Raw genomic sequence first — 21,042 nt, 5'->3', positions numbered from 1 at the left:
GGAATCACTATGGGGCTACCAAAAGTTATGCAGCCTGTTTCATTGCCACTTGCATTAAGAGCTCGGCTCCCCAAGAGATCCAACTCCTGAGGATCTCATGGCAATGAGGTATTAAGACCCGGCAACAAGAGAGCAGTACAATGGCTAACATTGGCAGCTTGTGAGCAGTTGTTAGTTGAAAACCGTGCAAAGCTAGTATTATCAAAGCTTGGGATACCAAATAAGCATGTGCGAAAAGGGTTAGTGGCTGATGCAAGCGCAAGGCAAAAAGCACTAGTACGTGTCTGATTTGCCCAGGTGACCCACAAATTTTTCCTGGGCTCAGTTGAATGGAAGGGATTATTGGCGTTTGCATCGGTAGCATCTGCCAGAACAACGCCTAACATGCACAGTATGTACAGGAGCAAAACGCCTTTTAGTGCGTTCCCATTCATGTTCTCTGATAACCCAGTACTTTGGGATCCTTTCTAAAGCCCAATCGGTGCACACTGCTCTCAAAATTTGAGACCCAGAGTTTGATGTTGCCCAATTTACTGCATCTTGGGCCTCCCAACGTAACCAGGCTATAAATTTTTGCTCTTCGGATTCAAGTAATTGCAAACCTTGCCAATCAGGCAGCCCTGTAAATGCAGCTAAAGCTTGCTGCAGCCTGTTATGTGCAAAGTCAATATGAGTTATGCGTGTATTAATGCAAGCCAAACAACAAGTATTATACACTTCTTGATGGACCCACCACCGTTTCTTACAAATACCACACTTAATAAGTAACCATGCCTGACACCACAGATTAGCACAATTTCTACAAGGGTATCTATTCAGGTAAGGGTGTACAGAGCCTAATCTATTTATAATATCTCTTAATTCTAATAAAGTCTGCCAACACTCGACTGGAACCCCAGCTCGCCGCAAGATAGGATCAAGAGCACAATGTAGAAGCCGGATCAGTCGTGGTGTTTCATCGATCGGCGGTATCGGGGGCACCTGTAGCTGTGCCAGGTTGATCAAGTGCAGGCTTCACCCAGCGGCTAGGAACCCAAAGGGGGCTTGTGGAGGAAGATACTCAAAATAACCTCTGCCAGAATATATGACCTCTACTGGACCCTCCCAGATGCCTGTTTTGGGGTCCTTATATAGGACCTTCATGCGTGGTACCGGTGGCTGTGCCACTCCCTTGTGATGAATTAAGAAAGGTGGTAAATCCTGATCTCCAAATATACACAGATGATTTAGCACAAACAGGGTTTTAGAAAGCCTTTCTCTACTATCTGAGACCTCCTTATGTTTTGCCAGGTAACCCTTTATTGTTGCATTTGCTCGTTCTACCATTGCCTGCCCCGTTGGGGAGTGAGGAATTCCTGTAGTATGTTTTATATCCCAAAGTTGCATGTATTTTTTCACCAAGGCACTACAATAAGCTGGTCCATTGTCTGTTTTGATAGCTTTGGGTTTGCCCAATACGGCAAAGGAACTAGTAAGGTGCCTTATAACATCCCGGCCTCTTTCACCGGGCTGTAGTGTTGCCCATATCATGTGGCTGTATGTGCCAATGCAAACATGGACATATTTTAATCTACCAAATTCAGGGAAATGTGTTACATCCATCTACCATAACTCATTAGCTTGTAACCCCCTTGGGGTTCACTCCCATACCCAAACCAACACCCTGGTTATGAAAACTACAAATAGGGCAGGCCCGCACTATGGCCCTGGCTTCTGCTAGTGGAATTCCAAAACCCTTATGGAGACCCCTTGCATTTTAATGAAAGTTCATATGTGCGTGGCGGGCCCTCTCAAAGGAAGATACTGGAGCTTCCGCCACCGCTACCAATCGGTCCGCTCTGGCATTGCCTTCTCCAAGGCCCTCTGACCACTGATGACTTCTTATATGCAACACGGCATATGGGTCAGTCCTTTGGCCAATGGTGCGTTTAAGCACCATCAATAGTTCCGCTAGTTGGCATTTTTGCACATCCTTAACCATTGCTTCCTCAATTCTGTTAGCAATGTCTGCGACATAGAGAGAATCTGTGACGATGTTAACAGGTTGGTCTATCCAGTTGGTAAAGACCCAGACCACTGCTGATAGTTCCAAGGTTTGTAAAGAGTCCTCCGATGTTGCAGGAATAATTTCGTGTCGCCATTGCTTCTCCTCCATCCACGTCGCAGCAGCTTTACGGGAGCGTTTGCCAGCATCTGTATAAACAGTCACTGCTCCTGAAAGCGGAGAGGATGACCGCAATGGCTTTATTAGCCATCGGTGATTAGACATCCATGCCAGCGTAGAAGGCTGGAGAGGTCGGATACTGATGAGGGTTCCCTCTTCCAGCAACGCTGCCTGAAGATCCATAGAATTTTGTAAGTACCAGTTCAAGTCATCCAGCTTCAGTGGTACTTGTATTTCCCCTGGCGATGTTCCTTGGATCTCCCTTATCCTTTGGCGGCCACGTTTGATGAGATTTGCCATTGTAGTTATGTTTTCCTGAATCGTTTTTCGTGGTTGAAGGGGTGGTGCTAACCATTCCAGCACCAAAACATTGTAATCCTCATTTGTGGTGGGGGTATTTTCCCCCGTTTTCTTTTTATGCTGAGTGATGGCACCCAAAAGGTATTGAGGGCCAGTTAGCACAGTGATATTTAGTGGCACATCCAGTAGACGACGCGATGTATGATTTTGTACAACACGTTCTGAGATAGTCTGGATCGCCGCCTGCTGTGCTGTAGAGAGGGTGACTTTTGTAGCTGGCTCAGTGCCTTTCAGTAGAGGCCGCAGAACATTCAACAGTTCATTAGGAATACCAATGACAGGACGAAGCCATTGTAAGTCACCCATCAGTTTTTGAGCATCATGTAGGGTTTGGATGTTTGTGTGAATTTGCAGTTTTTGAGGACGAACCTGATGGTCTGTTATTGTCCATCCCAAATATTGCCATGGTGATGTGTTCTGTACCTTTTCAGGGGCGATTGTAAGGCCCTGAGCACGCAAGTGATTAGTCAGGGTGTGTAACTGATCTGCAGTAAAAGGTGCGCTCTGTGCCAGTAATATATCATCCATGTAGTGATAGATGATTACTTCTGGCCAGGCCGTCCAAAGAAGCCTGAGAGCAGCATCCACATAGAGTTGACAAAGTGTCGGTGAGTTCCGCATTCCCTGTGGTAATACAGTCCATTCAAAACGTTGTGCTGGTGCCTCACGGTTAATTGAGGGCAGCGTAAAAGCAAAGCGCTGCATGTCATCTGGATGTAGTCTAATGGTGAAAAAACAGTTCTTTAAGTCCACAACAAGTAGAAACCATTCATCTGGTAGCATGCTGGGATTGGGGAGCCCTGGTTGTAAGGCTCCCATTTGGGCCAAAACATCACGGCCTACTAAAGCATTTACTCCTGGGGGAAGTGGTAACAACTGTACCACACAGTCCACAACTTTGTCATCGATGGTAATTTTTAAACGTGGTGACTGACGAGCCATGGTGATACCTCCTACACCAGAAACAGTAGCTCCAGATGCATATGCTGGCCAGTGAGCAGGCCATTTGTTTTCATCCAGTACCGTGACATCAGCTCCAGTATCCAAAAGTGCTGATAATTGTATCCGATAGCCAGAATATTCCAAAGATATCCGTTTTTGTGGACGTTGCTTCAAATCCACTGTTAGCATAACCGCAGGGCCTGTGGAGCCAAAACCTCCTGTTCCTCGATGAGGCCGACCAGATGGACTTTGAGCAACTGTGGTATAGGGATCACTTGAGCAATTTTAGATCCAGCAGGAATATGAATAGGTGGATGAAATGTCCGAGCCATAATGTCAATTGTACCCTGAAAATCAGTATCGATTAATCCAGTTAAAATGTCCAGTCCTTTCATGGTTGCAGATAACGCCCGATCAAAAGAGCACCCATATGCTGTCCTCTGATTACAATTGGTCCTGTTGGACAGGTGCTACTATTTGTGTCATAGTCCCTTTCGCGCTCCGATTCCCGTTTCCCTGGGATCTCCGACAAGCTTCAGAGCTGTGTGACGTAGACTGGCACTGAGAACACCACACTGCTCCAGCAGGGCAGTTTTGCCGTAAGTGCCCTGGCTGTCCACAGCAAAAACAATGGAGCTTTGTTTTTCGAGATGCTGGAGGTGGCCTTGGCTGCCGGAGGGGTGTGAGTGCGCCGAGGACTTGATTTTGAGAGCATTCTGCCTGCGCTTTTAATCCCTCCCCCAGCTCCTTAATAGCATTGATCAACATAGCCTGACTGTCTATAAGGAACTGTGAAGCTTTCTCTAAAAGGTCCTCTATGGACCAATTCTCTGGCATGGTCATGATAAGATTTCTGACTGTCCCATTTCCATTTTGCAATACACACTGCTTTAACATAGTCCCTTGCATGCATTCTGCCATTCCTGCTGTTTTCACCGCTGCAGCAACCTTATCTACAAAAGATCCCAGCAGCTCATCCCGCCCCTGCTTGATGGACATATATGACGGGATGCCTCCGGGGGCTTTTATTTTATCCAGAGCATTCCGAGCTAAATCCATAGACTCTCTAATCTTGTTTGGTCCCAAGAGTGCCTGATCCTCACTTCTTAGATGAGGACCTAACCCCATCAATTTATTTAGAGTGACTCCATGCAGCGGGTCACCTTGCTGGCGATTCAGACCCACCGACTCCTGGCAGAATGCCTGCCAATGAGCATTGAACAGCAATTGTTGATGTTGAGTAAGTATCAATCGTGCAATGCCCTTGATATCGTTGGGGAGCAGAAGTCCTGATTCCCAGATATAATCTAGCATTTCTCTAGTAGGCTCTCCCTGAATTCCGAATTCACTCACGGTAGCTTGTAACTGAAATAAGATTTTCCAGTTTAGGGTTAAAATAGAAGCAGTGAGCCCTCCCTGCTCTCCTGGGCTGTAAATCACTGGGAACACCCCCAACATCTCAGTCGCAGCTTCCACGTCACCCTCCTGAGCCGTTTGTGAGGTAAATAGCCTCCAATAAATTTCATGCTGACATGCAGCCCCCAAACCGGCACCACCGGGACTGGCCAGACCCCCGGTAGGCGGAAGTTCGGGGCTCCCCAAACTGGGTGACTGAAAAACTGCCCTGTGAGATACTGGGTCAGAAGACTCGATCGGAGCGGAAGGCTTCAACGCATCCTCAGAGGGCTCAGCAAATGGATTAGTAGGGGGAATATGTACTGTGTTTGTTAATGGGGGGAGCGGCCATGATCGCTCATTACCTTGCCCTGAAGTAGACGGGGGAGGTGGACTCAGCCGCTCAGAAGAAGCCCTAGCCGCCCTCTGTTCTGCCTGATACTGATACAGAGCCTTACTAGCTATCTTCCACACTTTGCATAGTTTTTCTCCAACCTTATCATCTTCAAGAATAGCATCCCACAACTTATCTCCTACTCTCTGCAATTCATCACGATCAAAAATGCTGTTAGGGTCAATAAAACAACCTTTAGCCAACCCCCATGCTGTCAACGCCACTAAATCACTCTTTATATCCTTACCCTTAATCCCCCGCTTTTCTAAAAAGCAATAAAACACATCAAAAGTGGCTTGTCTCTTCATGGCGCACTCACTTTTTTTTTTTTTCACCCTCCGAGATGTTCGGCCACTTTTCCTCTCTGGTGCGAGATTTTCACCTCACAAGTCCGGCAGTGTCCAGATCCCGCCCTGATAACGGTCGTCCTGTATGTGCGCTCACTGCTTTGACCCTCCGGGGTGTATCAGAGCCAGGTGTCTGGATTTTCGGCCGTGGCCACGCTGTTCCCCAGCAGGTCCAGCCAGATGGGGAGCAGGACCCTTGTTCGTATCACGTCGGGGGTCACCATTTGCCGAGAAACGGAGGCTTGACAATCCAATATGAATTTACCACAAGCTTCAGTTTATTCATCTACAGCATACAATTTATAGTGTAGGTAACTAACTCATGCATATTCTGTAATCATACAATACTATTGGTTATATACTTCCATGCCCTAAGTTTGGCTACTTGCCTTAACATGTATCTATGTTTACCTATAATGCCTGATTTCTGCATATTTGTTGCCAATTAACGCATTCTCGACGGCTCCTACGATCTCCATGTTGAAGGAAAGTCATGGTGACCTTTGATCGCTGATTGGACGAAGGTATCTAATTAATAGTTGGCTGAATATGGCTATTGTTAAGAAGCAGCTTGTTAAGTAGTAATCTATCTACACCTGCGTGTCCCTTCTCTAGAAGCCAGCTTTCCACAGATGGGATGGGATGGGATGGGATGGGATGGGATGGGATGGGATGGGATGGGATGGGATGGGATGGGATGGGATGGGATGGGATGGGATGGGATGGGATGAGGCCCGGGAAGGGTTGGATGTGGATTGGGGTGTGGGATGAAGTCTGGGGTAGGGGAGTGGGTGGGATGGGTCCCTGGGATGAGGCAGCCGAAGGTTAGGGGTGATGAAGCAGGGGGACCCCACTCCTTAGGGGCTTGCGGGGTATCCGGCAGCTGTGAGGGAGTTTTGGGGTGCCCCTGATCCTCCGGGAGTGGCACTGGCAGCGGGGGGACACGTGGCTCCGCCACCTCTGGACCCCACCTGCGCCCCCCCTCGCCCCCAGCGCCCCCAGGAGCGGAATTTGGGGAGGGGGGAGGTGGGGGGCGCCCAGGCCGGGCCCCCCTTGCTGTCCCGGCAACTGGGGGCCGAGTGCGGGGGGAGCCCCGCGGGCATTGCCCGGCCCTGCCCGGCACGGCTGATGCCGCCCGCCCGCGCTGCGCACTGCTCCGGACTGGTGCTGCCAGTGCCGCGCGGGGCGGGGCCGCTTTGGGGACCCCCCAGGGCAGAGCGCTTTGGGCTGCTTTGGGGCTCTGGGCACCTGCAAAACCGGCGCTGGGCACGGCAAGAGCGTGTGGGGGCAGCTGGGGCCCTACTGGTGGCACTGGTGGCGCTGGGAGTCCCCCCGGCCGCGGGGTGAGCGGGGGGCGCGGTGAGAAGGGGGGCTGGGAGCCCAAATGGAGCGAAATGGGGATTGGGACCCCCAGAGTGGGCAGGAGGGGCCTGGAACCCCCAAAACCAATCATAGGGGAGAGGGGGGTTGGAGATTGAGGGAATGATGATGCAAGGGCAGAAGAGGAAGGGAAAAGAGGGGGCTGGGACCCCCAAAGAGAGCGGGAGGGGGATGGGACACCCAAATGGAGTTGGGAGGGGTCTGTGGATTGGGAGAAGGATGGGAAAGGGGAGGAGAGGGGAGGGAAAGGTGGGGTTGGCACGGAAGCAGGGCAGTTCCATGGGGGTCCAGCCCTGTCCCCCAGCACAGGATCCCTGGAGCAATTCCCTGGGGCTCTGGGGGAGGTGGATCTGCACTGGGGGTCCCCAAGCCCCCTGCCCATCCCTGGGGCTGATCGGGGGGTTCCCCCCACCCAGCAGTCAGTGCTGCAGCAGCCGTGGGGCAGAGGAGGGTGGGGAATGGGGTTCTGGGGTGGGAGCAGAGGAGGAGCGGGAGGAAGAGGAGGGAGAGAGGAGGAGGAGCAGGAAAAGGAGGAGCAGAAGAACCATGAGATTTCACCACCCACTGTGTCTGCAGCACCCCTGGCTCTCGGATCATTGCCCCCCCTGCATTCCACAGGTCACCAGGGAGGGGGAGCTCACCCCAAAGCTATTGGGGGGTCTCTGGGAGGGTGTTAGTTTTTGAGGGGTGTTTGGAACTTGCAGATTCTGGAAGTGAGCCCCAGATATCTTTGCATGCCCCTGGGGGGGATTTTTTGGGCCAGAGGGTATGTTTGGATCTTGCAGGACTCCAAAGCTGAGCCATAAATGCACCTTTGGTGGAATATTGGGGGTGGTCCATGTAGGAATTTCCTGGTATTGCTAGGACAGGTCATTGGTTTTGGGGATCCCTGGGAGAGCCCAGGGGGGTGGAAAGCAGGACTCCCAGAGTGCAGAGAGCAGAGAGGGGCAATACCAGACCTGGGGGACCCCTGGCAGCCTGGAGGGGTGGGGGAGGCTGGAGATGAGGCAGGGCTGGGACACTGTGACACTGAAAGGGGTGAGGGGGAGAGGGGGAAGCCCCGAGTGCCTGGAGTGGGGGGAGCCTGCAGAGGGGGACCCTGGGAGCCCTTGGAGCCAAAGCACAATCAGGGAAGAAGGGACCCCTGGGAGCACCGAAACCCCACAGCATCCCTAATCAGGACCCAGAAGAAGGGGATCCCCAGGACCCATGGGAGCCCCAGCAGCTTTGAGAATGGGAAACCCCAGAACCCCAAAGAGAGAAGACTGGAAAGGGGGAACCCTGGGAGGCTTTTTCTGAACTCATTCTTATTTTAGGAGGATTTTATAGACACAAAACAACCGGTGACTTCTAGAGATAGACTTGGGCAGGAGGAACCCCCAACCCAAGGCACTCACACCTTTCTTTTACCCAAATGAGGATTTCCAATTCCCAAAACTTGGCCAGATGGAGAAGGAGGAAGCTGTGAGGAAGAGGAAGATGCCCCAGGACAGCCAGGCAGGTGAGGAGGAAGTCCCTGCCCCTTTCCTGCTCTCTTCTCCTCCATCTCCCAGCCCAGCATCGCCCCTGGCTGCAGGACAACCCTGCTGCTGACTCTGTCCTGGTAGGGATGGACGGGGGAGATCTCCTTCCCCTTCCCTCTGGCATGGAGGCAAATCCCAAATCCTCTCCTTGTCCTTCCTTCCCCAGACAACAAGGTGAGGAGAGAGACCAGGGAGGACAAGTCCTTACAGCAGAACCTCATGGAAGAGGCCCTTTTGAGCAGCTCCATGACCCAGGAATCCAACCGGGAGGAAAAGTCCCAGAGATGCTGCCCAAGGAGGGGCTGCAAACCCAGCCCAGGGTGCTCTGAAGAGCAAAGACCCACCCTGTGCCAGGAAGTTGGCAAGAGCTTCAGGCAGAGTTCGGAGCTGGAGATTGCTGAGAAGCTTCATGAGACCGAGAAGCCCTACGAGTGTGGGGAATGTGGGAAGAGCTTCAGGCAGAGCTCCACCCTGATCTATCACAAGAGGATCCACACCGGGGAGAGACCCTATGAGTGTGGGGAATGTGGGAAGAGGTTTCAGACCAGCTCCCATCTCCTCAGTCATCAGCGGATTCACACAGAGGAGAGGCCCTTCCGCTGCCCTGACTGCAGGAAAGGCTTTAAACATAACTCCCACCTCATCACCCACCGGCGGATCCACACAGGGGAGAGACCCTACGAGTGTGGGGAATGTGGGAAGAGCTTCAGCCACAGCTCCAACTTGATTATGCACAAGAGGATCCACACCGGGGAGAGGCGCTATGAGTGTTCTGAGTGTGGGAAGAGGTTTCAGACCAGCACCCATCTCCTCCAGCACCAGGTGATTCACACAAATGAGAGGCCTTTCTGCTGCCCTGAGTGCAGGAAGGGCTTCAAGGACAACTCCACCCTCGTCACCCACCAGATGATCCACACTGGGGAGAGGCCCTATGAGTGTTTCGAGTGTGGGAAGAGGTTTCCAACCAGCTCAGAACTCCTCAGTCATCAGCGGATTCACACAGACAAGAGGCCCTTCCGCTGCCCTGAGTGCAGGAAAGGCTTCAAACAGAACTCCCACCTCATCACCCACCGGCGTGTCCACACTGGGGAGAGACCATACGAGTGTGGGGAATGTGGCAAGAGCTTCAGCCAGAGCTCCACCCTGATCTGCCACCAGAGGATCCACACCGGGGAGAGGCCTTATGAGTGTCCCAAGTGTGGGAAGAGCTTCTCCAGGAGCTCTCACTTGAGCAGACACCGACGGAGGCACCGGTAAGGGAAGCCCTGCGAGTGCCCCGAGTGGGGGAAGAGCTTCATGCACTTCTCTGTATTCATCCAACATCGGAGGACCCTCATTGGGAAGAGCCCTGGTGACCCACACTGCCAGTGACCCAGTGCTGTGGTTTGACCCTGACCAAATGCCAGGCACCTACGAAATCTGCTTTCTCGTCTCTTCCCTTTCTTCTTCTCTCTTCTCTCTTCTCTTCTCCTTCTCTTTCTGCAGGTGTGCAAAGGAGAGAGGAAAAAAAACCGTAACACACACACACACACACACAGGGCTCATGAGTCAAGATAATGAACTGGGAATGATGCAGTGAAGGGTAAAACAGGCTGAGAACTTAAAAGTTGCAAAGTGATTTATTGGTAACCTAACCCTAAACAGAATCAGAGGAGGCAAATGAGAACTAAAAATAAGCTCTTAATACACTGTTTCTCTGCTCACCCCCCTCCCTCTTTCCCACCAATAGCACAGGGGGTTGTGGCAGGCAGGGTATGGGTTTTTTTGGTCAGTCCATGACCAAAATTTCTTCCGCTGTTCAGGGAGAGGAGTCCTCTACTTAGCCATGGGTCCCTCCCACTGGAGACAGTCCTCTGCGAAGTTGTTTGCTGTGGGTCCAATCTGTCGAGCAGCAGCTGCTGGAATCTGCTGCCCCATGAGTTCTTGTCCACAGGGTTCAGAGCTCTGAGCCCAGGCCAGGCTGTTTCCATCCCAAGGAACAAGGCCTTTCCCTGCACTGGGACTCCCACTGGATCACAGCTTCCTCCAGGCATCCACCTGCTCCTCTAGCGTGAGCACCTCCCCACGGGCTGTGGGTGGATCTCTGCACCCCTCGTGGACCCCATGGGCTGCAGGGGGACAACCTGCTTCACCATGGTCCTCACCACGGCCAGCAGAGGATTTCCAGCTCTAGTGCCTGGAGCACCTCCTCCCCCACCTTCTCCACTGACCTTGGTGTCTCCATGTTGTTTTCCCTCACATATTCTCACCTCCTCCTCATCCTCTGTCTAAAAAGAAGTGCTTGCTCACATTGTTTTGATTTCTTCTTAAATATGATATCACAGAGGTGTAACCAACATCTCTAATTAGCCCAGACTTGGCCAGCAGCATGTCCATCATCTTCAGAGCCATCAGAGATTGGCTCTGCTGGACATGGTGAAAATTCTAGAACATTCACACAGGACACACAGGAGCCATTTTTGTGCCCCTCCCCACCCACTAGCAAAAACTGGGCTAAGCAAAACCAACTCAAGAACACAGGGGTGAGTTTCCTCCCAACCCTTCAGCCACTTCTTCAGGCCTACCACAACAGCTTTTGAAGGGTTTAAGTTTCCCCTAGATGCTAAAGATAGCTTGCTGATGTTCTGGGCTAAGCAAAACTAACATACTCAGGTTGGGAAGGCACCTGGCTGGTGGCTTCCATGGCCTCCTGATTCCCTGTGCTCACCTGGACAAACACAGGGGCAGGAACATCCATCTGGACTCAGACTGACATCCCAAATTCATAGGGAAGAGCTGATTTATTAATGTTACACCCTAAAAATTGTTACCTGCTGTGTAATTGTTTCTTCTGGTGGCATCAAGAAATGATGGATGATCTTGGAGGTCTTTTCCAACCTAAATGATTTCCTTCTTCACCTTGTCAGAACAACCAAAGCTGAGGTAAAATAAAGAAATGAAACAAAGAGATCTAAAGCTGCACTGTTTTACTGTGGATTTGGGGGTGAATGTGGGGTTAAGGGGAATATTCATGAGGATTTGGATGTTCTGGGGCTGCCCAGGCTGGGGGACAGGACAACAGTCTCATAGTTGTGCTGGCAGAATGTGTCCACCTGAGCCCACTTGGTGTTCAGCAATTCCGGTTTTCTGTCGCAGTGCCTGGCCTGGGTCTCCCCAGGTGAGGTGTGCCCCCCAAAGTGCCCAAATCACTGCTGAAGTGCCTGAGCTGCTCCCAGCTGTGGATGTTCCTGTCCACCAGCCTCTCCTGGTCAGTGCCTGGGGGGTGGGAGGGGGTTTAGGGAATCCTGGGGGGATTGGGAGGGGCTTTTGTGGGCATTTGTGGTGCTGAGACGGAGTTTGGCAGGCTCTGTGAGAGAGGTTTGGGGTCCTGGCCTGGCTGTGTGACTTGGAGAGAATTTGGGTGGGTTTAGGGGGAGATGGGAATGGGGTTATGGTTGCTCTTAGGCCCATTTATATTGCAGGGAGTGGTTTGGGAACATCCTAGGAGGAGATGTTGGGTGGTTTGAGGGGCCTGGGAGTGCCTGTGGGTCGGGGAGGGCATTTTTGAGTGGTCATGACAAACCCAGACCCCCAAAGCTGCCACCATATCTCACCCCCCAAGGTGCTGCTGGGGTTTGGGGGCTCCATGTTGGAGTTCATCCTCCTGGCTCTGCGGGAGAGGGTGAAGGGTGTCCAAAGGGGTCATGTGTGTCCCTGAGAGCATGTGTGACCCCCCCCCATCCCAGTGTCACCCCCTTTTCCCTCCCCACAGGGCTCCTGACCCAGCTCCTGCTCCCCCCAGGAGAGAATTTGGGGAGGGGGCAGAGGGGGTGCACAAACCCCTGCCGGGGGATGACCCTGAGCCAGCGCCCTTTGTTTAGCACCAACCTGGGCTTGGGGCTGCAGGAGGAAGAGGCTGATGGGAAGCAGATCCTGCAGGTGGGACAGTGCTTGGGGTCAGGGCAAGGTCCTGCCCTGCACACCTGGCTCAGGTGTGACACTGCCCTGGGAAGGGAGAGGGACATTCCCATCCCCACGGATCAGGGCTGTGAGCAGCACTTGGAGCACAGACATGGAAATACTTGGAGGAACTGGGAGCACCCTGAGGGTGTGAATTATCCCCACCACCACCTTTCCAGGGCTGCCCTGGATCTGAGAAATGCTCGTTAGGCCTCAGCCTTGGCCAACAGCCCCTGGGCTCAGCTCCTCTGCAGCTGATCACAAACACTGTCTGCTCCCAGGCACTGCTGCTGTCCAACCAGCTCCTGCTTTCTTTAGGAGCAGCCTTGGGAACTGTTTTTCTCCCCTCAGTGGCACAACATCCCTGTTCTCACAGTGTCAGAGAAAGCTGTTGATGCGAAGTGCAGCCAGGATGGAACATTGCTGTGACTAAAGCCCATCTCTTGGGGCCCTATCAACAGGGCTCCAAAAGGAGCCCCTTGGAGCTCTCCTGGAGCAGTGAGCTCCCTCTGAGTGGGGCCTCTCCGAGCCGGGAACTCTCCTGTTTGCTGCACTCGGGGCATCCCCGAACAACGAGGGACCCTGGGCCGATCCCCCCACTCCTCCAGGCTCAACCCTTTGGCTGCTGGGGAGATGCAAAAGCATCCGCAGTGAGCATTTCCCTGCCCTCCAGGGCAATTTCTGACAGCTCCCTGGCACTGCCTCTTTCTGTCTGTGTGCACACACGTGTGCCTGTGCTCTGGAAATGGGGGAGAAATGCTGCTCTGGGAGATGTTGAAGTGCCTTGGATATCTGAGTGAGTTTGGCCTGTAAGTGAGGTTCAGTCATAAGGTATGAGCTACGTGAAATGCTGCTAGGGGTTGTTTTTTGCTAAGTTGTTGAGTTTAAGGTATAAATTCAGGTATAAATTAATCTAGAAGTTAAGTTCTGTTAAGTTTGAGGGCTGTTAAGCTTTCAGGCCATATTCCTTTTATCCTTGCCCTCACTGTCCTTTTGTCACACACACACACAGTGCCGATTCTCAGTTAATTTCTGGTTTGATTGCCTGGATTTGCTTGCTTTTGTTGTTGCTTTTTTCCCTTGGTGTACCTGAACTGTCCAGTCAGGAGCAGAGTGACTCTTGCCAAGGAACTTTGTTGTGCTGTCATACTTAATATTAAATCTGGTGTTTGCTGATCCCTTGCTGGGGATTTTTTAAGTGCTCTCAAGACCTCGTTCGTAAGAGGGTGAAGGAGCCCTGGGCCAGGCTCTCGCCCTGGGGACACAGGGACACTGCCAGGGGGTCCCTGTCCCCCTGTCCCACCCCCCAGGGCCCTGTCCCCTCTGTCCCCGTGTCAGGCTCTGGGGGTCGATCTGGTGGAACATCCTGTGGGGGAGGCTGTGGCACTGGGGGGCAGGAGGGACCTGGGGGGACAGGGGACCCTGCTGTGCACGAGCAGCGTTGGACTTGTCTGGGGGAGCTGTGAGGGGGGCTGGGGCAGAGTGACCTCCCCAGTGACATCACATAGCCCCCTGGGATGTCACAGCCTATTCTGTGATGTCACACATCCATCCTGTGATGTCACACTTCACCCTGTGTTTCCAGCCCCCTCAGTGATGTCACACAGCCTTTGCTATGATCACATAATGCTGCCCTGTGATGTCCCAGCCCATTCCATGATGTCACAGCCTGCTCTATAATGTCACACAGCCATTCCATGTTTTCACAGCCCCCTTTGTGATGTCACATCACCACCCTGTGGTGTCACAAGTCCACTCTATGACCTCACAGCCTGCTGTGTGATGTCATACAGCCACACTCTGATGCCACAGACCACTCTATGATGTCACATATCACACCCTACTCTGGGATGTAAAAGCCTGCTCTGTGGTGTCACAAGCCAGTCAGTGATGTCACACAGCCAACTCTGTGGTGTCATACAGCCGATCAATGATGTTACACAGCTCATTCTGTAACTGCACAGCTTGCTTATGTGATGAGGCCTCCAAACTCCATCTTGGGAGATTTTTGAGTCCTCTCCAAGGTTTTTGAGAAAGGAAAAATATTGGTCAAAATGCAAGGAAAATGGAGTGTCATTTTTTCCCAAAGTTTACAGTGACAGAAGAAAGGTCAATATGTTTAAACTAAATGAGAGTTGATTTACATTTGTTATAAGGAAGGAATATTTTACAATGAGATTGTCACAAAACATCAACTGTTTTTCCAGTGAAATTGCTGCCCCATCCCAGCAATTGTCCAAGGACAGGAGCTTTGTGCCACCAGACATAGTGAAACCCCTCCTCTCCCCAAGGATGGAATTCCTGTTGTGCTGGTTCTCTGTTGTGCTGGTTCTCTGATGTGCTGGATGACCTCACAACACTGCTGGCCAAAATGTCAGCTGAGGGCCAAGCAGGCTGCTGCAGTGGCAGTGACCTCACAGCCATCACCATTGCAGCCATGTCCCCTGGGCCTGGCTCTCCCCATTCCATGAGCTCCTGTTCTGTCAGCAATGGTCTCCTGAGTTCCAACAAGGCCCCACAGTGTCACAGTGTCCCCTTCATTCCATGAGGTTCTGTAGTGTCACAATGCACTCCTGGGTTCCATGAGGCCCTTCTGTGTCACAATGACCCCTTGGTTCCATGAGATGCCACACAGTCACAGTGGTCTCCCTTCATCCATGAGGCCCTGCAGTGTCACTTTGGTCTCCATGGTTCCATGTGGCCACAAAGTGTCACAATGATCTCTGTGATTCCATTGGGAACACAAAAGCTTTGCATAAACATTGAGAAACACCTTCTTAGCACAGATGGACACATCTGTTTGTATTCAAAAGAGGAGTTAAAGGTGAGAATGGCATCATCAACTTGCATCTGCAACTGAGATCAAGGGAAAGGACAGGGACAGAGAATTCTGCTTATAGAGATCACTTCTGGTCACATTGTCCCTTGTAGAAAGGTGACATCATCAGAGGCAGCCTGTACTGAGCATGTGGTTCCTGAGTGGGGTTTGTTGTGTAGGAAACCTGCTCAGGCTTTTCCATTCTTTCCTCACAACCAGGAAAACTTCTCCTGGGCCTGTGTGCAGGCAGAGCCCTGAGGAGAGCAGGTGGGACATGGAGCAATGGGCTGAGACAGCCAGCTGCAGAGCTCAGGGGACAAGTTTGTGATGCAGGGAACAGGGATGTCAGTGCCAGGTGGGCAATGTCAGCCATGGTGAGGTTGGGGGTGAGGAGCAGGTTGTCCCAACAGGGTCAGCCCTCAAGGGGCTCATTATTCTACATGCCCAGACCTCCTTTGATTCAGCATCAAAGTCACTTGGGGAATGCTTCCATCACCTCTTCTCTGAACAGAAAACAAAAAAATATTTCCTTGATTCAAAAGAAAAGTCATGGGGTGCACTTTGAAATGTTCCTCCTTAAAAGACTCCAAACTGACTCCAATAGCTGTACAATCCCTGAACACTTGAAGTCAATGGAAGGAAGACAAGGAGCTCCTGGGGGCTTTCTGTACTTTAATGAGCCTCAAGGTGGATTTGGAGCTGAGTCTGTGACCCTCAGGGACTGAGAGAAGGTTGAAGAAGCTGCTCAAGGAGTCAGAAGCAAAACTCCAAGTCCCTTGGAGCATCAATGCGCCCCACTGAGGGCAGAGACTGCCAAAGGCTCCCCAGGGACTCGTGAGAGCAGATCCTTGGGGCCAGGATTGCAGGGAGCCAAAGGCTCTGAGCAGAGAACTGGAATGCTGAGAGAAGCCTGGGTTGCTTGGAGGAAGCAGAAAGGCCAAGGGCTGAGCCCAGTGACCAGTTTGTGGGTGATTGTTGCTGTACTCCACAATTCCCCTGGAAAAACCCCTGGGGAAGCCAAGGCAGGAGCAGCTGGGAAGGGCTGGCAATGCTGCTGCTGCTCCTGCTGGGAGCCCCAGCTGGGCCAGGCTGGCGCCCACTGCGCTGCGGCTCCTGCTGCTGCCAGAGCCGGGCGGGACTCGGGGACAGGGAATGGACACGGGGGGACAGCAAAGGCCGTGGGGCTGCAGTGATGTTGGCGCTCAGGACAGTGCCAGCACAGAGCTTTGGACATGAGGGGTCATGAGAGGCCATGCAAAGCCTCAGCCCTGGCAGGAGGGAGTCCTGCCATGTCCCCAGGGCAGGGCAGCTGTGAGGTGCCACAAGTGCAGATGTGGTGCAGAGCAGGCTCAGAGCACCTCTGGGAGGGGATGAGACCCTTCCCCCACTCCAAACCACACTGAAACCAACATAAACAAGATTTTGCATCTTTAGAAGCCACTGGCAACTTGGAAGTGACCATACAGCTCAATCCCACTGTGAGAAGGAAGGGAAACTTCCCAGTGAGCTGCCATCCAGCCACTATTAACAATCGGTGGGATTTAGAAGTATAACACTAATAAATAATACAAACAAGTAATAGTAACAACAATAACAAGAAATCAATCCCCAAATGCCAACACACAGCACCACGCCAAAAGGATGAACCACCTTTTTCTTTATTGCCTCAAGGCTCATGAGAAATAATCCTGGTATATAATACCCAAAACCCACTCAGGAACAGGTTTCCTCTCCCTTCATCACCCCAACCTTTGGCTGTCTCATTCCAGACCCTGTCCCATACTCCCAATCCCCACCCCAACCCATCTCACCCCTCCTGGACATCAAGACCCCCTTCCCAAGCCCTATTTCCGGCAGTCCACCCAATGCCCATCCCACCCATCCTGCCCCACCCAATGCCCATTTCACCCCTCTGGAACTGCATACCACTCTGCCCAATCCCCTTCCTATGCCATCCCACCCTGAGAGACTGCGGAATTGAGTCATTTTGGGCAGGGATTGAGCCATTTTGGGGTAAGATTGAGTACTTTCCCATGGAATTGAGTAGTTTTGAGGTAATGGATGAACCCTCCAGGCTTTTCAAACAAAAATGGAGAAAGAAACTGTACCAAATACCCCAACCACCAAATCATCCAGAATAGCTCCCGAACACCAAACACCCCTCCCAAATAGCAGTAAAACCATGAGGCTTTAGGTAACAAGGCTGAAGCAGAAGACAAAGCTCTTCCTGCAGTTGGGGCTTGTGCAGGGCTTCTCTTACTGGTGGCTCCGTTGGTGTCTGGTCAAGTGAGAGCTCTGGGTGAAGCCTTTGCCACACTCGGGACACTCACAGGGCCTCTCCCCTGTGTGGATCCTCTGATGGATGATCAGGGCTGGAGCTCTGGCTGAAGCTCTTGCCACACTCCCCACACTCATAGGGTCTCTCCCCGGTGTGGATGCGCTGGTGCCTGACGAGGGCGGAGTTGAGCTTGAAGCCTTTCCTGCAGTCAGGGCAGCGGAAGGGCCTCTCCTCCGTGTGAATCCGCTCATGGAGGAGGAGATCTGAGCTGGTCTGAAACCTCTTCCCACACTTGGGACACTCATAGGGTCTCTCCCCGGTGTGGATCCTCTTGTGACAGATCAGGGTGGAGCTCCGGCTGAAGCTCTTCCCACATTCCCCACACTCATAGGGCTTCTCCCCTGTGTGGATCCTCTTGTGATATATCAAGGTGGAGCTCTGGCTAAAGCTCTTCCCACATTGCCCACACTCATAGGGCTTCTCCCCTGTGTGAATCCGATGGTGGACCATAAGCTGGGAGATCGTTCTGAAGCTCTTCCCACATTCCCCACACTCGTAGGGCTTCTCGGTCTCATGAAGCTTCTCAGGAATCTCCAGCTCCGAACTCCGGATGAAGCTCTGATTGCCTTCCTGGCACAGGGTGGGTCTTTGCTCTTCAGAGCACCCTGGGCTGGGTTTGCAGCCCCTCCTTGTGCAGCATCTCTGGGGCTTTTCCTCCTGGTTGGATTCCTGGGTCATGGAGCTGCTCAAAATGGCCTCTTCCATGAAGTTCTGCTGCAATGATTTCTCCTCCCTGGTCTCTCTCCTCAGTTCATTGTCTGGGGAAGAAAGAACAAGGAGAGAATTTGGGATTTGCCTCCACGCCAGAGGGAAGGGGAAGGAGATCCCCCCAATCCATCCCTACCAGGACAGAGTCAGCAGCAGGGTTGTCCTGCAGCCAGGGGCGATGCTGGGCTGGGAGATGGAGGAGAAGAGAGCAGGAAAGGGGCAGTGACTGCCTCGTCACCTGCCTGGCTGTCCTGAGGCATCTTCCTCTTCCTTGCAGCTTCCTCCTCCATCTGGACAAGGTCTAAGAATGGGAAATCCTGGTTGAGGGGAAAACAAGGGGTTACTTATTTTAGATTGTGTTTGAAGGTTACCCTTTCCGATTGCATGTCTTGAAGGCATTGGGCATCTGAGGTCCATAAAATCCTCCAGATCACAAAGATTCAGCACCAAAAAACACTCCTAGCAGTTCCCCATCACTGGTCTGTCCACTTTGGGGTTCTGGGCCTCCCCACTGTCAGGGCTGCAGGGGTCCCATGTATACTGGGGGTCCCCACTCTCCAGCATCCCCACTCTCCTCAGACTGCCAGGGGTCCCAGGAATCCCAGGGGCTCCCCCTTGCCCAATTCCCCACTCTAGGGGTCTCCTCTCTCTGCAGTCCTGCTTAGGGAAGCCTGGGGTTTTGGGGGTCCCAGGGATCCTCTCTCCCATCTCTCTCTCAAGGCTGCCAGGGCTCTTGGTGGTCCCCCCTCTGGGGGTCCCCATTTGTCAGAGACTGAAATAGTTCATGCCTCAAACATTGATATAAAGTTTTGCTCATTATAACAAAAACTGTATAAAGAAGCTACAATTAAAGAAGCCTCCCTGAAGATACCTGACTGGGACTTTGGACTGAAAGTCAAACTGCTGAGATTAGATAAAGAGAAACCTATTGTTCAGTCATCTCAGGCTGAGGGAAAGGAATGCATCCACAAAGGCCAAAGCCACCAGCTGCTCTGAGAATCATCCCTGGCTGAGTTTGGAGTGAGGGCAGAGCACAGCTCACAGAAGCCAGGTTTCTGTGAGCACAGCTCACCTCCAGCCGAGGTGGAGGAGGTTGGGGGTGCATGGTGTAACCTCTGGTCAGAGGCAATAAACACACATCCTCCGTTACACAAACTGTCCAGCTGTGGAACCCCCAACCCCACAAGCCACATCCACGGGACTTTCACGTGAGAGACAGCTGAGGGGAGTCACAATCCATCACAGACCCCCAAATGCTAGGCGTTGCACCACAGGAGTGCACGTGATGCAAGCAGAGTCTGCTGCTAGAGACTGCCCCCTGCCCCGGGGGGACATGCCTGGACATTGCCACCTGGCCTGAGTCCATATTAACCCATGGCATTCTGTGCTTTCGGGGGACCATCACCACCGAGAAGAGCAGCTGGAGAGGATCAATGCAACAGTGTTGGGATCCATGGATGGTGATATTTTCTTTATTCTGTCTCTGTCACCCTCTTTCTGTCCCCCCCACCTCTCTTCCTACTTCTCTTTTCTCTCTTCTTCACTCTCTCTCTCTTATTTATGATCAAATAAAACTCATACTATTGACTGGCATATGGTCTCGTTTGCACCTTAATTCAGGCAGAGCTATTTCCAAAGAACCTTAATATTTGGATCACAACACCAGGTCTGCCTGTTAAAGTGAATGGGGAGTTTAGGGCATCTGGTCTACCCTGTATAAACCAGTATAAAACAGTAAATACCAGTTTAAATCTGGAAAAACACCTGGGTGGGTGACACCCCCTGCCAGTAGAACCAGTAGAAACCAGTATAGACCAGTTCAAAGAAGTATAAACCAGTATGAACCACTATAGCCACAGCAAATCCCAGTTCCCTCCCAGGGACTTCCCAGTCCATTCCAGTAACCTCCCAGTCCACTCCCATTGCTCCCAGTGCACACCAGTAATTGCCCAGTAAGATCCCAGTTCCAAGGATTTTAGTTTAGACCAGTTCAAAGAAGTATAAACCAGTATGAACCACTATAGCCACAGCAAATCCCAGTTCCCTCCCAGGGACTTCCCAGTCCATTCCAGTAACCTCCCAGTCCACTCCCATTGCTCCCAGTGCACACCAGTAATTGCCCAGTAAGATCCCAGTTCCAAGGATTTTAGTTACTGGGAATTGGTTTGTGGATACTGGGAAGGAACTGGGATGTCCTGGGAAGTTATTCATTGGCATTGGGAGGATACTGGGAATGGACTGGGATGGACTGGGAAATTACTAGGCAGTTACTGGCTGGCACTGGGAGGGACTGGCAAGTTACTGGTGGGCACTGGGGGAGAACTGGGATGGGATTGGAATAAACTGGGATGGACTGGGAAGTTCCTGGGCAGTTACTGGTGGGCACTGGGAGCCACTGGGACGAACTGGGGGGGTGCTGGGGGATACTGGGAGCACTGGGATGTTACTTGGAGACACTGGGAGGGACTGGTGGCAACTGGGATGTACTGGGAAATGGTTTGTGAGCACTGGAAGGGACTGGGATGACACTGGGATATACTGGGAGGTTACTGGGAAGGCACTGGTGGCAACTGGGATGGACTGGGAAGGGGTTTGAGGGCACTGGGAGGGACTGGGATGGACTCGGAAGTTACTGGTGGGCACTGGGGGTTCACTGGGAACCACTGGGAGGGAACTGGGATGGACTGGGAGCACTGGGGTGAACTGGGAAGGGATTTGTGAGGACTGGGAGGAA

The 21,042-nt window shown here is 52.2% G+C and overlaps 3 protein-coding genes across 3 annotated transcripts; 1 reads left to right on the top strand and 2 right to left on the bottom strand.

Annotated features, from left to right (window-relative positions):
- Nucleotides 1-4,042: 4,042 nt before the first annotated feature.
- Nucleotides 4,043-4,924, bottom strand: LOC146422024 (endogenous retrovirus group K member 9 Gag polyprotein-like; the record flags this gene model as incomplete). Its single annotated transcript, XM_085046805.1, has 1 exon — nt 4,043-4,924. A coding segment is annotated over exon 1 (882 nt), but the record flags the coding sequence as incomplete, so codon positions are not given.
- Nucleotides 4,925-8,441: 3,517 nt separating this feature from the next.
- Nucleotides 8,442-9,825, top strand: LOC146422023 (uncharacterized). Its single transcript, XM_085046803.1, has 2 exons — nt 8,442-8,483; nt 8,672-9,825. The coding sequence occupies exons 1-2, from the start codon at nt 8,462-8,464 to the stop codon at nt 9,760-9,762; spliced, it is 1,113 nt and encodes a 370-aa protein (XP_084902929.1). The 5' UTR covers nt 8,442-8,461; the 3' UTR covers nt 9,763-9,825.
- Nucleotides 9,826-11,753: 1,928 nt separating this feature from the next.
- Nucleotides 11,754-18,617, bottom strand: LOC146422022 (uncharacterized). Its single transcript, XM_085046804.1, has 3 exons — nt 18,547-18,617; nt 17,710-18,358; nt 11,754-11,760 (listed from the first exon to the last, which is right to left on the bottom strand). The coding sequence occupies exons 1-3, from the start codon at nt 18,596-18,598 to the stop codon at nt 11,754-11,756; spliced, it is 708 nt and encodes a 235-aa protein (XP_084902930.1). The 5' UTR covers nt 18,599-18,617.
- Nucleotides 18,618-21,042: the final 2,425 nt, after the last annotated feature.

The sequence above is a fragment of the Lichenostomus cassidix genome, unplaced genomic scaffold (assembly GCF_008360975.1).
Source record: "Lichenostomus cassidix isolate B80296 unplaced genomic scaffold, HeHo_3.0 HiC_scaffold_843, whole genome shotgun sequence".
Lineage (NCBI taxonomy): Eukaryota > Metazoa > Chordata > Aves > Passeriformes > Meliphagidae > Lichenostomus > Lichenostomus cassidix.
This window is presented reverse-complemented; position numbering and strand designations above follow the sequence as displayed.

Coding starts and splice junctions, on each gene's coding strand:
- LOC146422023 (XM_085046803.1), top strand. CDS start 8,462: ATGCCCCAGGACAGCCAGGCAG. Junction 8,484..8,671: donor GCCCCAGGACAGCCAGGCAG/GTGAGGAGGAAG, acceptor TTCCTTCCCCAG/ACAACAAGGTGAGGAGAGAG.
- LOC146422022 (XM_085046804.1), bottom strand. CDS start 18,598: ATGGAGGAGGAAGCTGCAAGGAAGAGGAAGATGCCTCAGGACAGCCAG. Junction 18,359..18,546: donor GCCTCAGGACAGCCAGGCAG/GTGACGAGGCAG, acceptor TTTCTTCCCCAG/ACAATGAACTGAGGAGAGAG.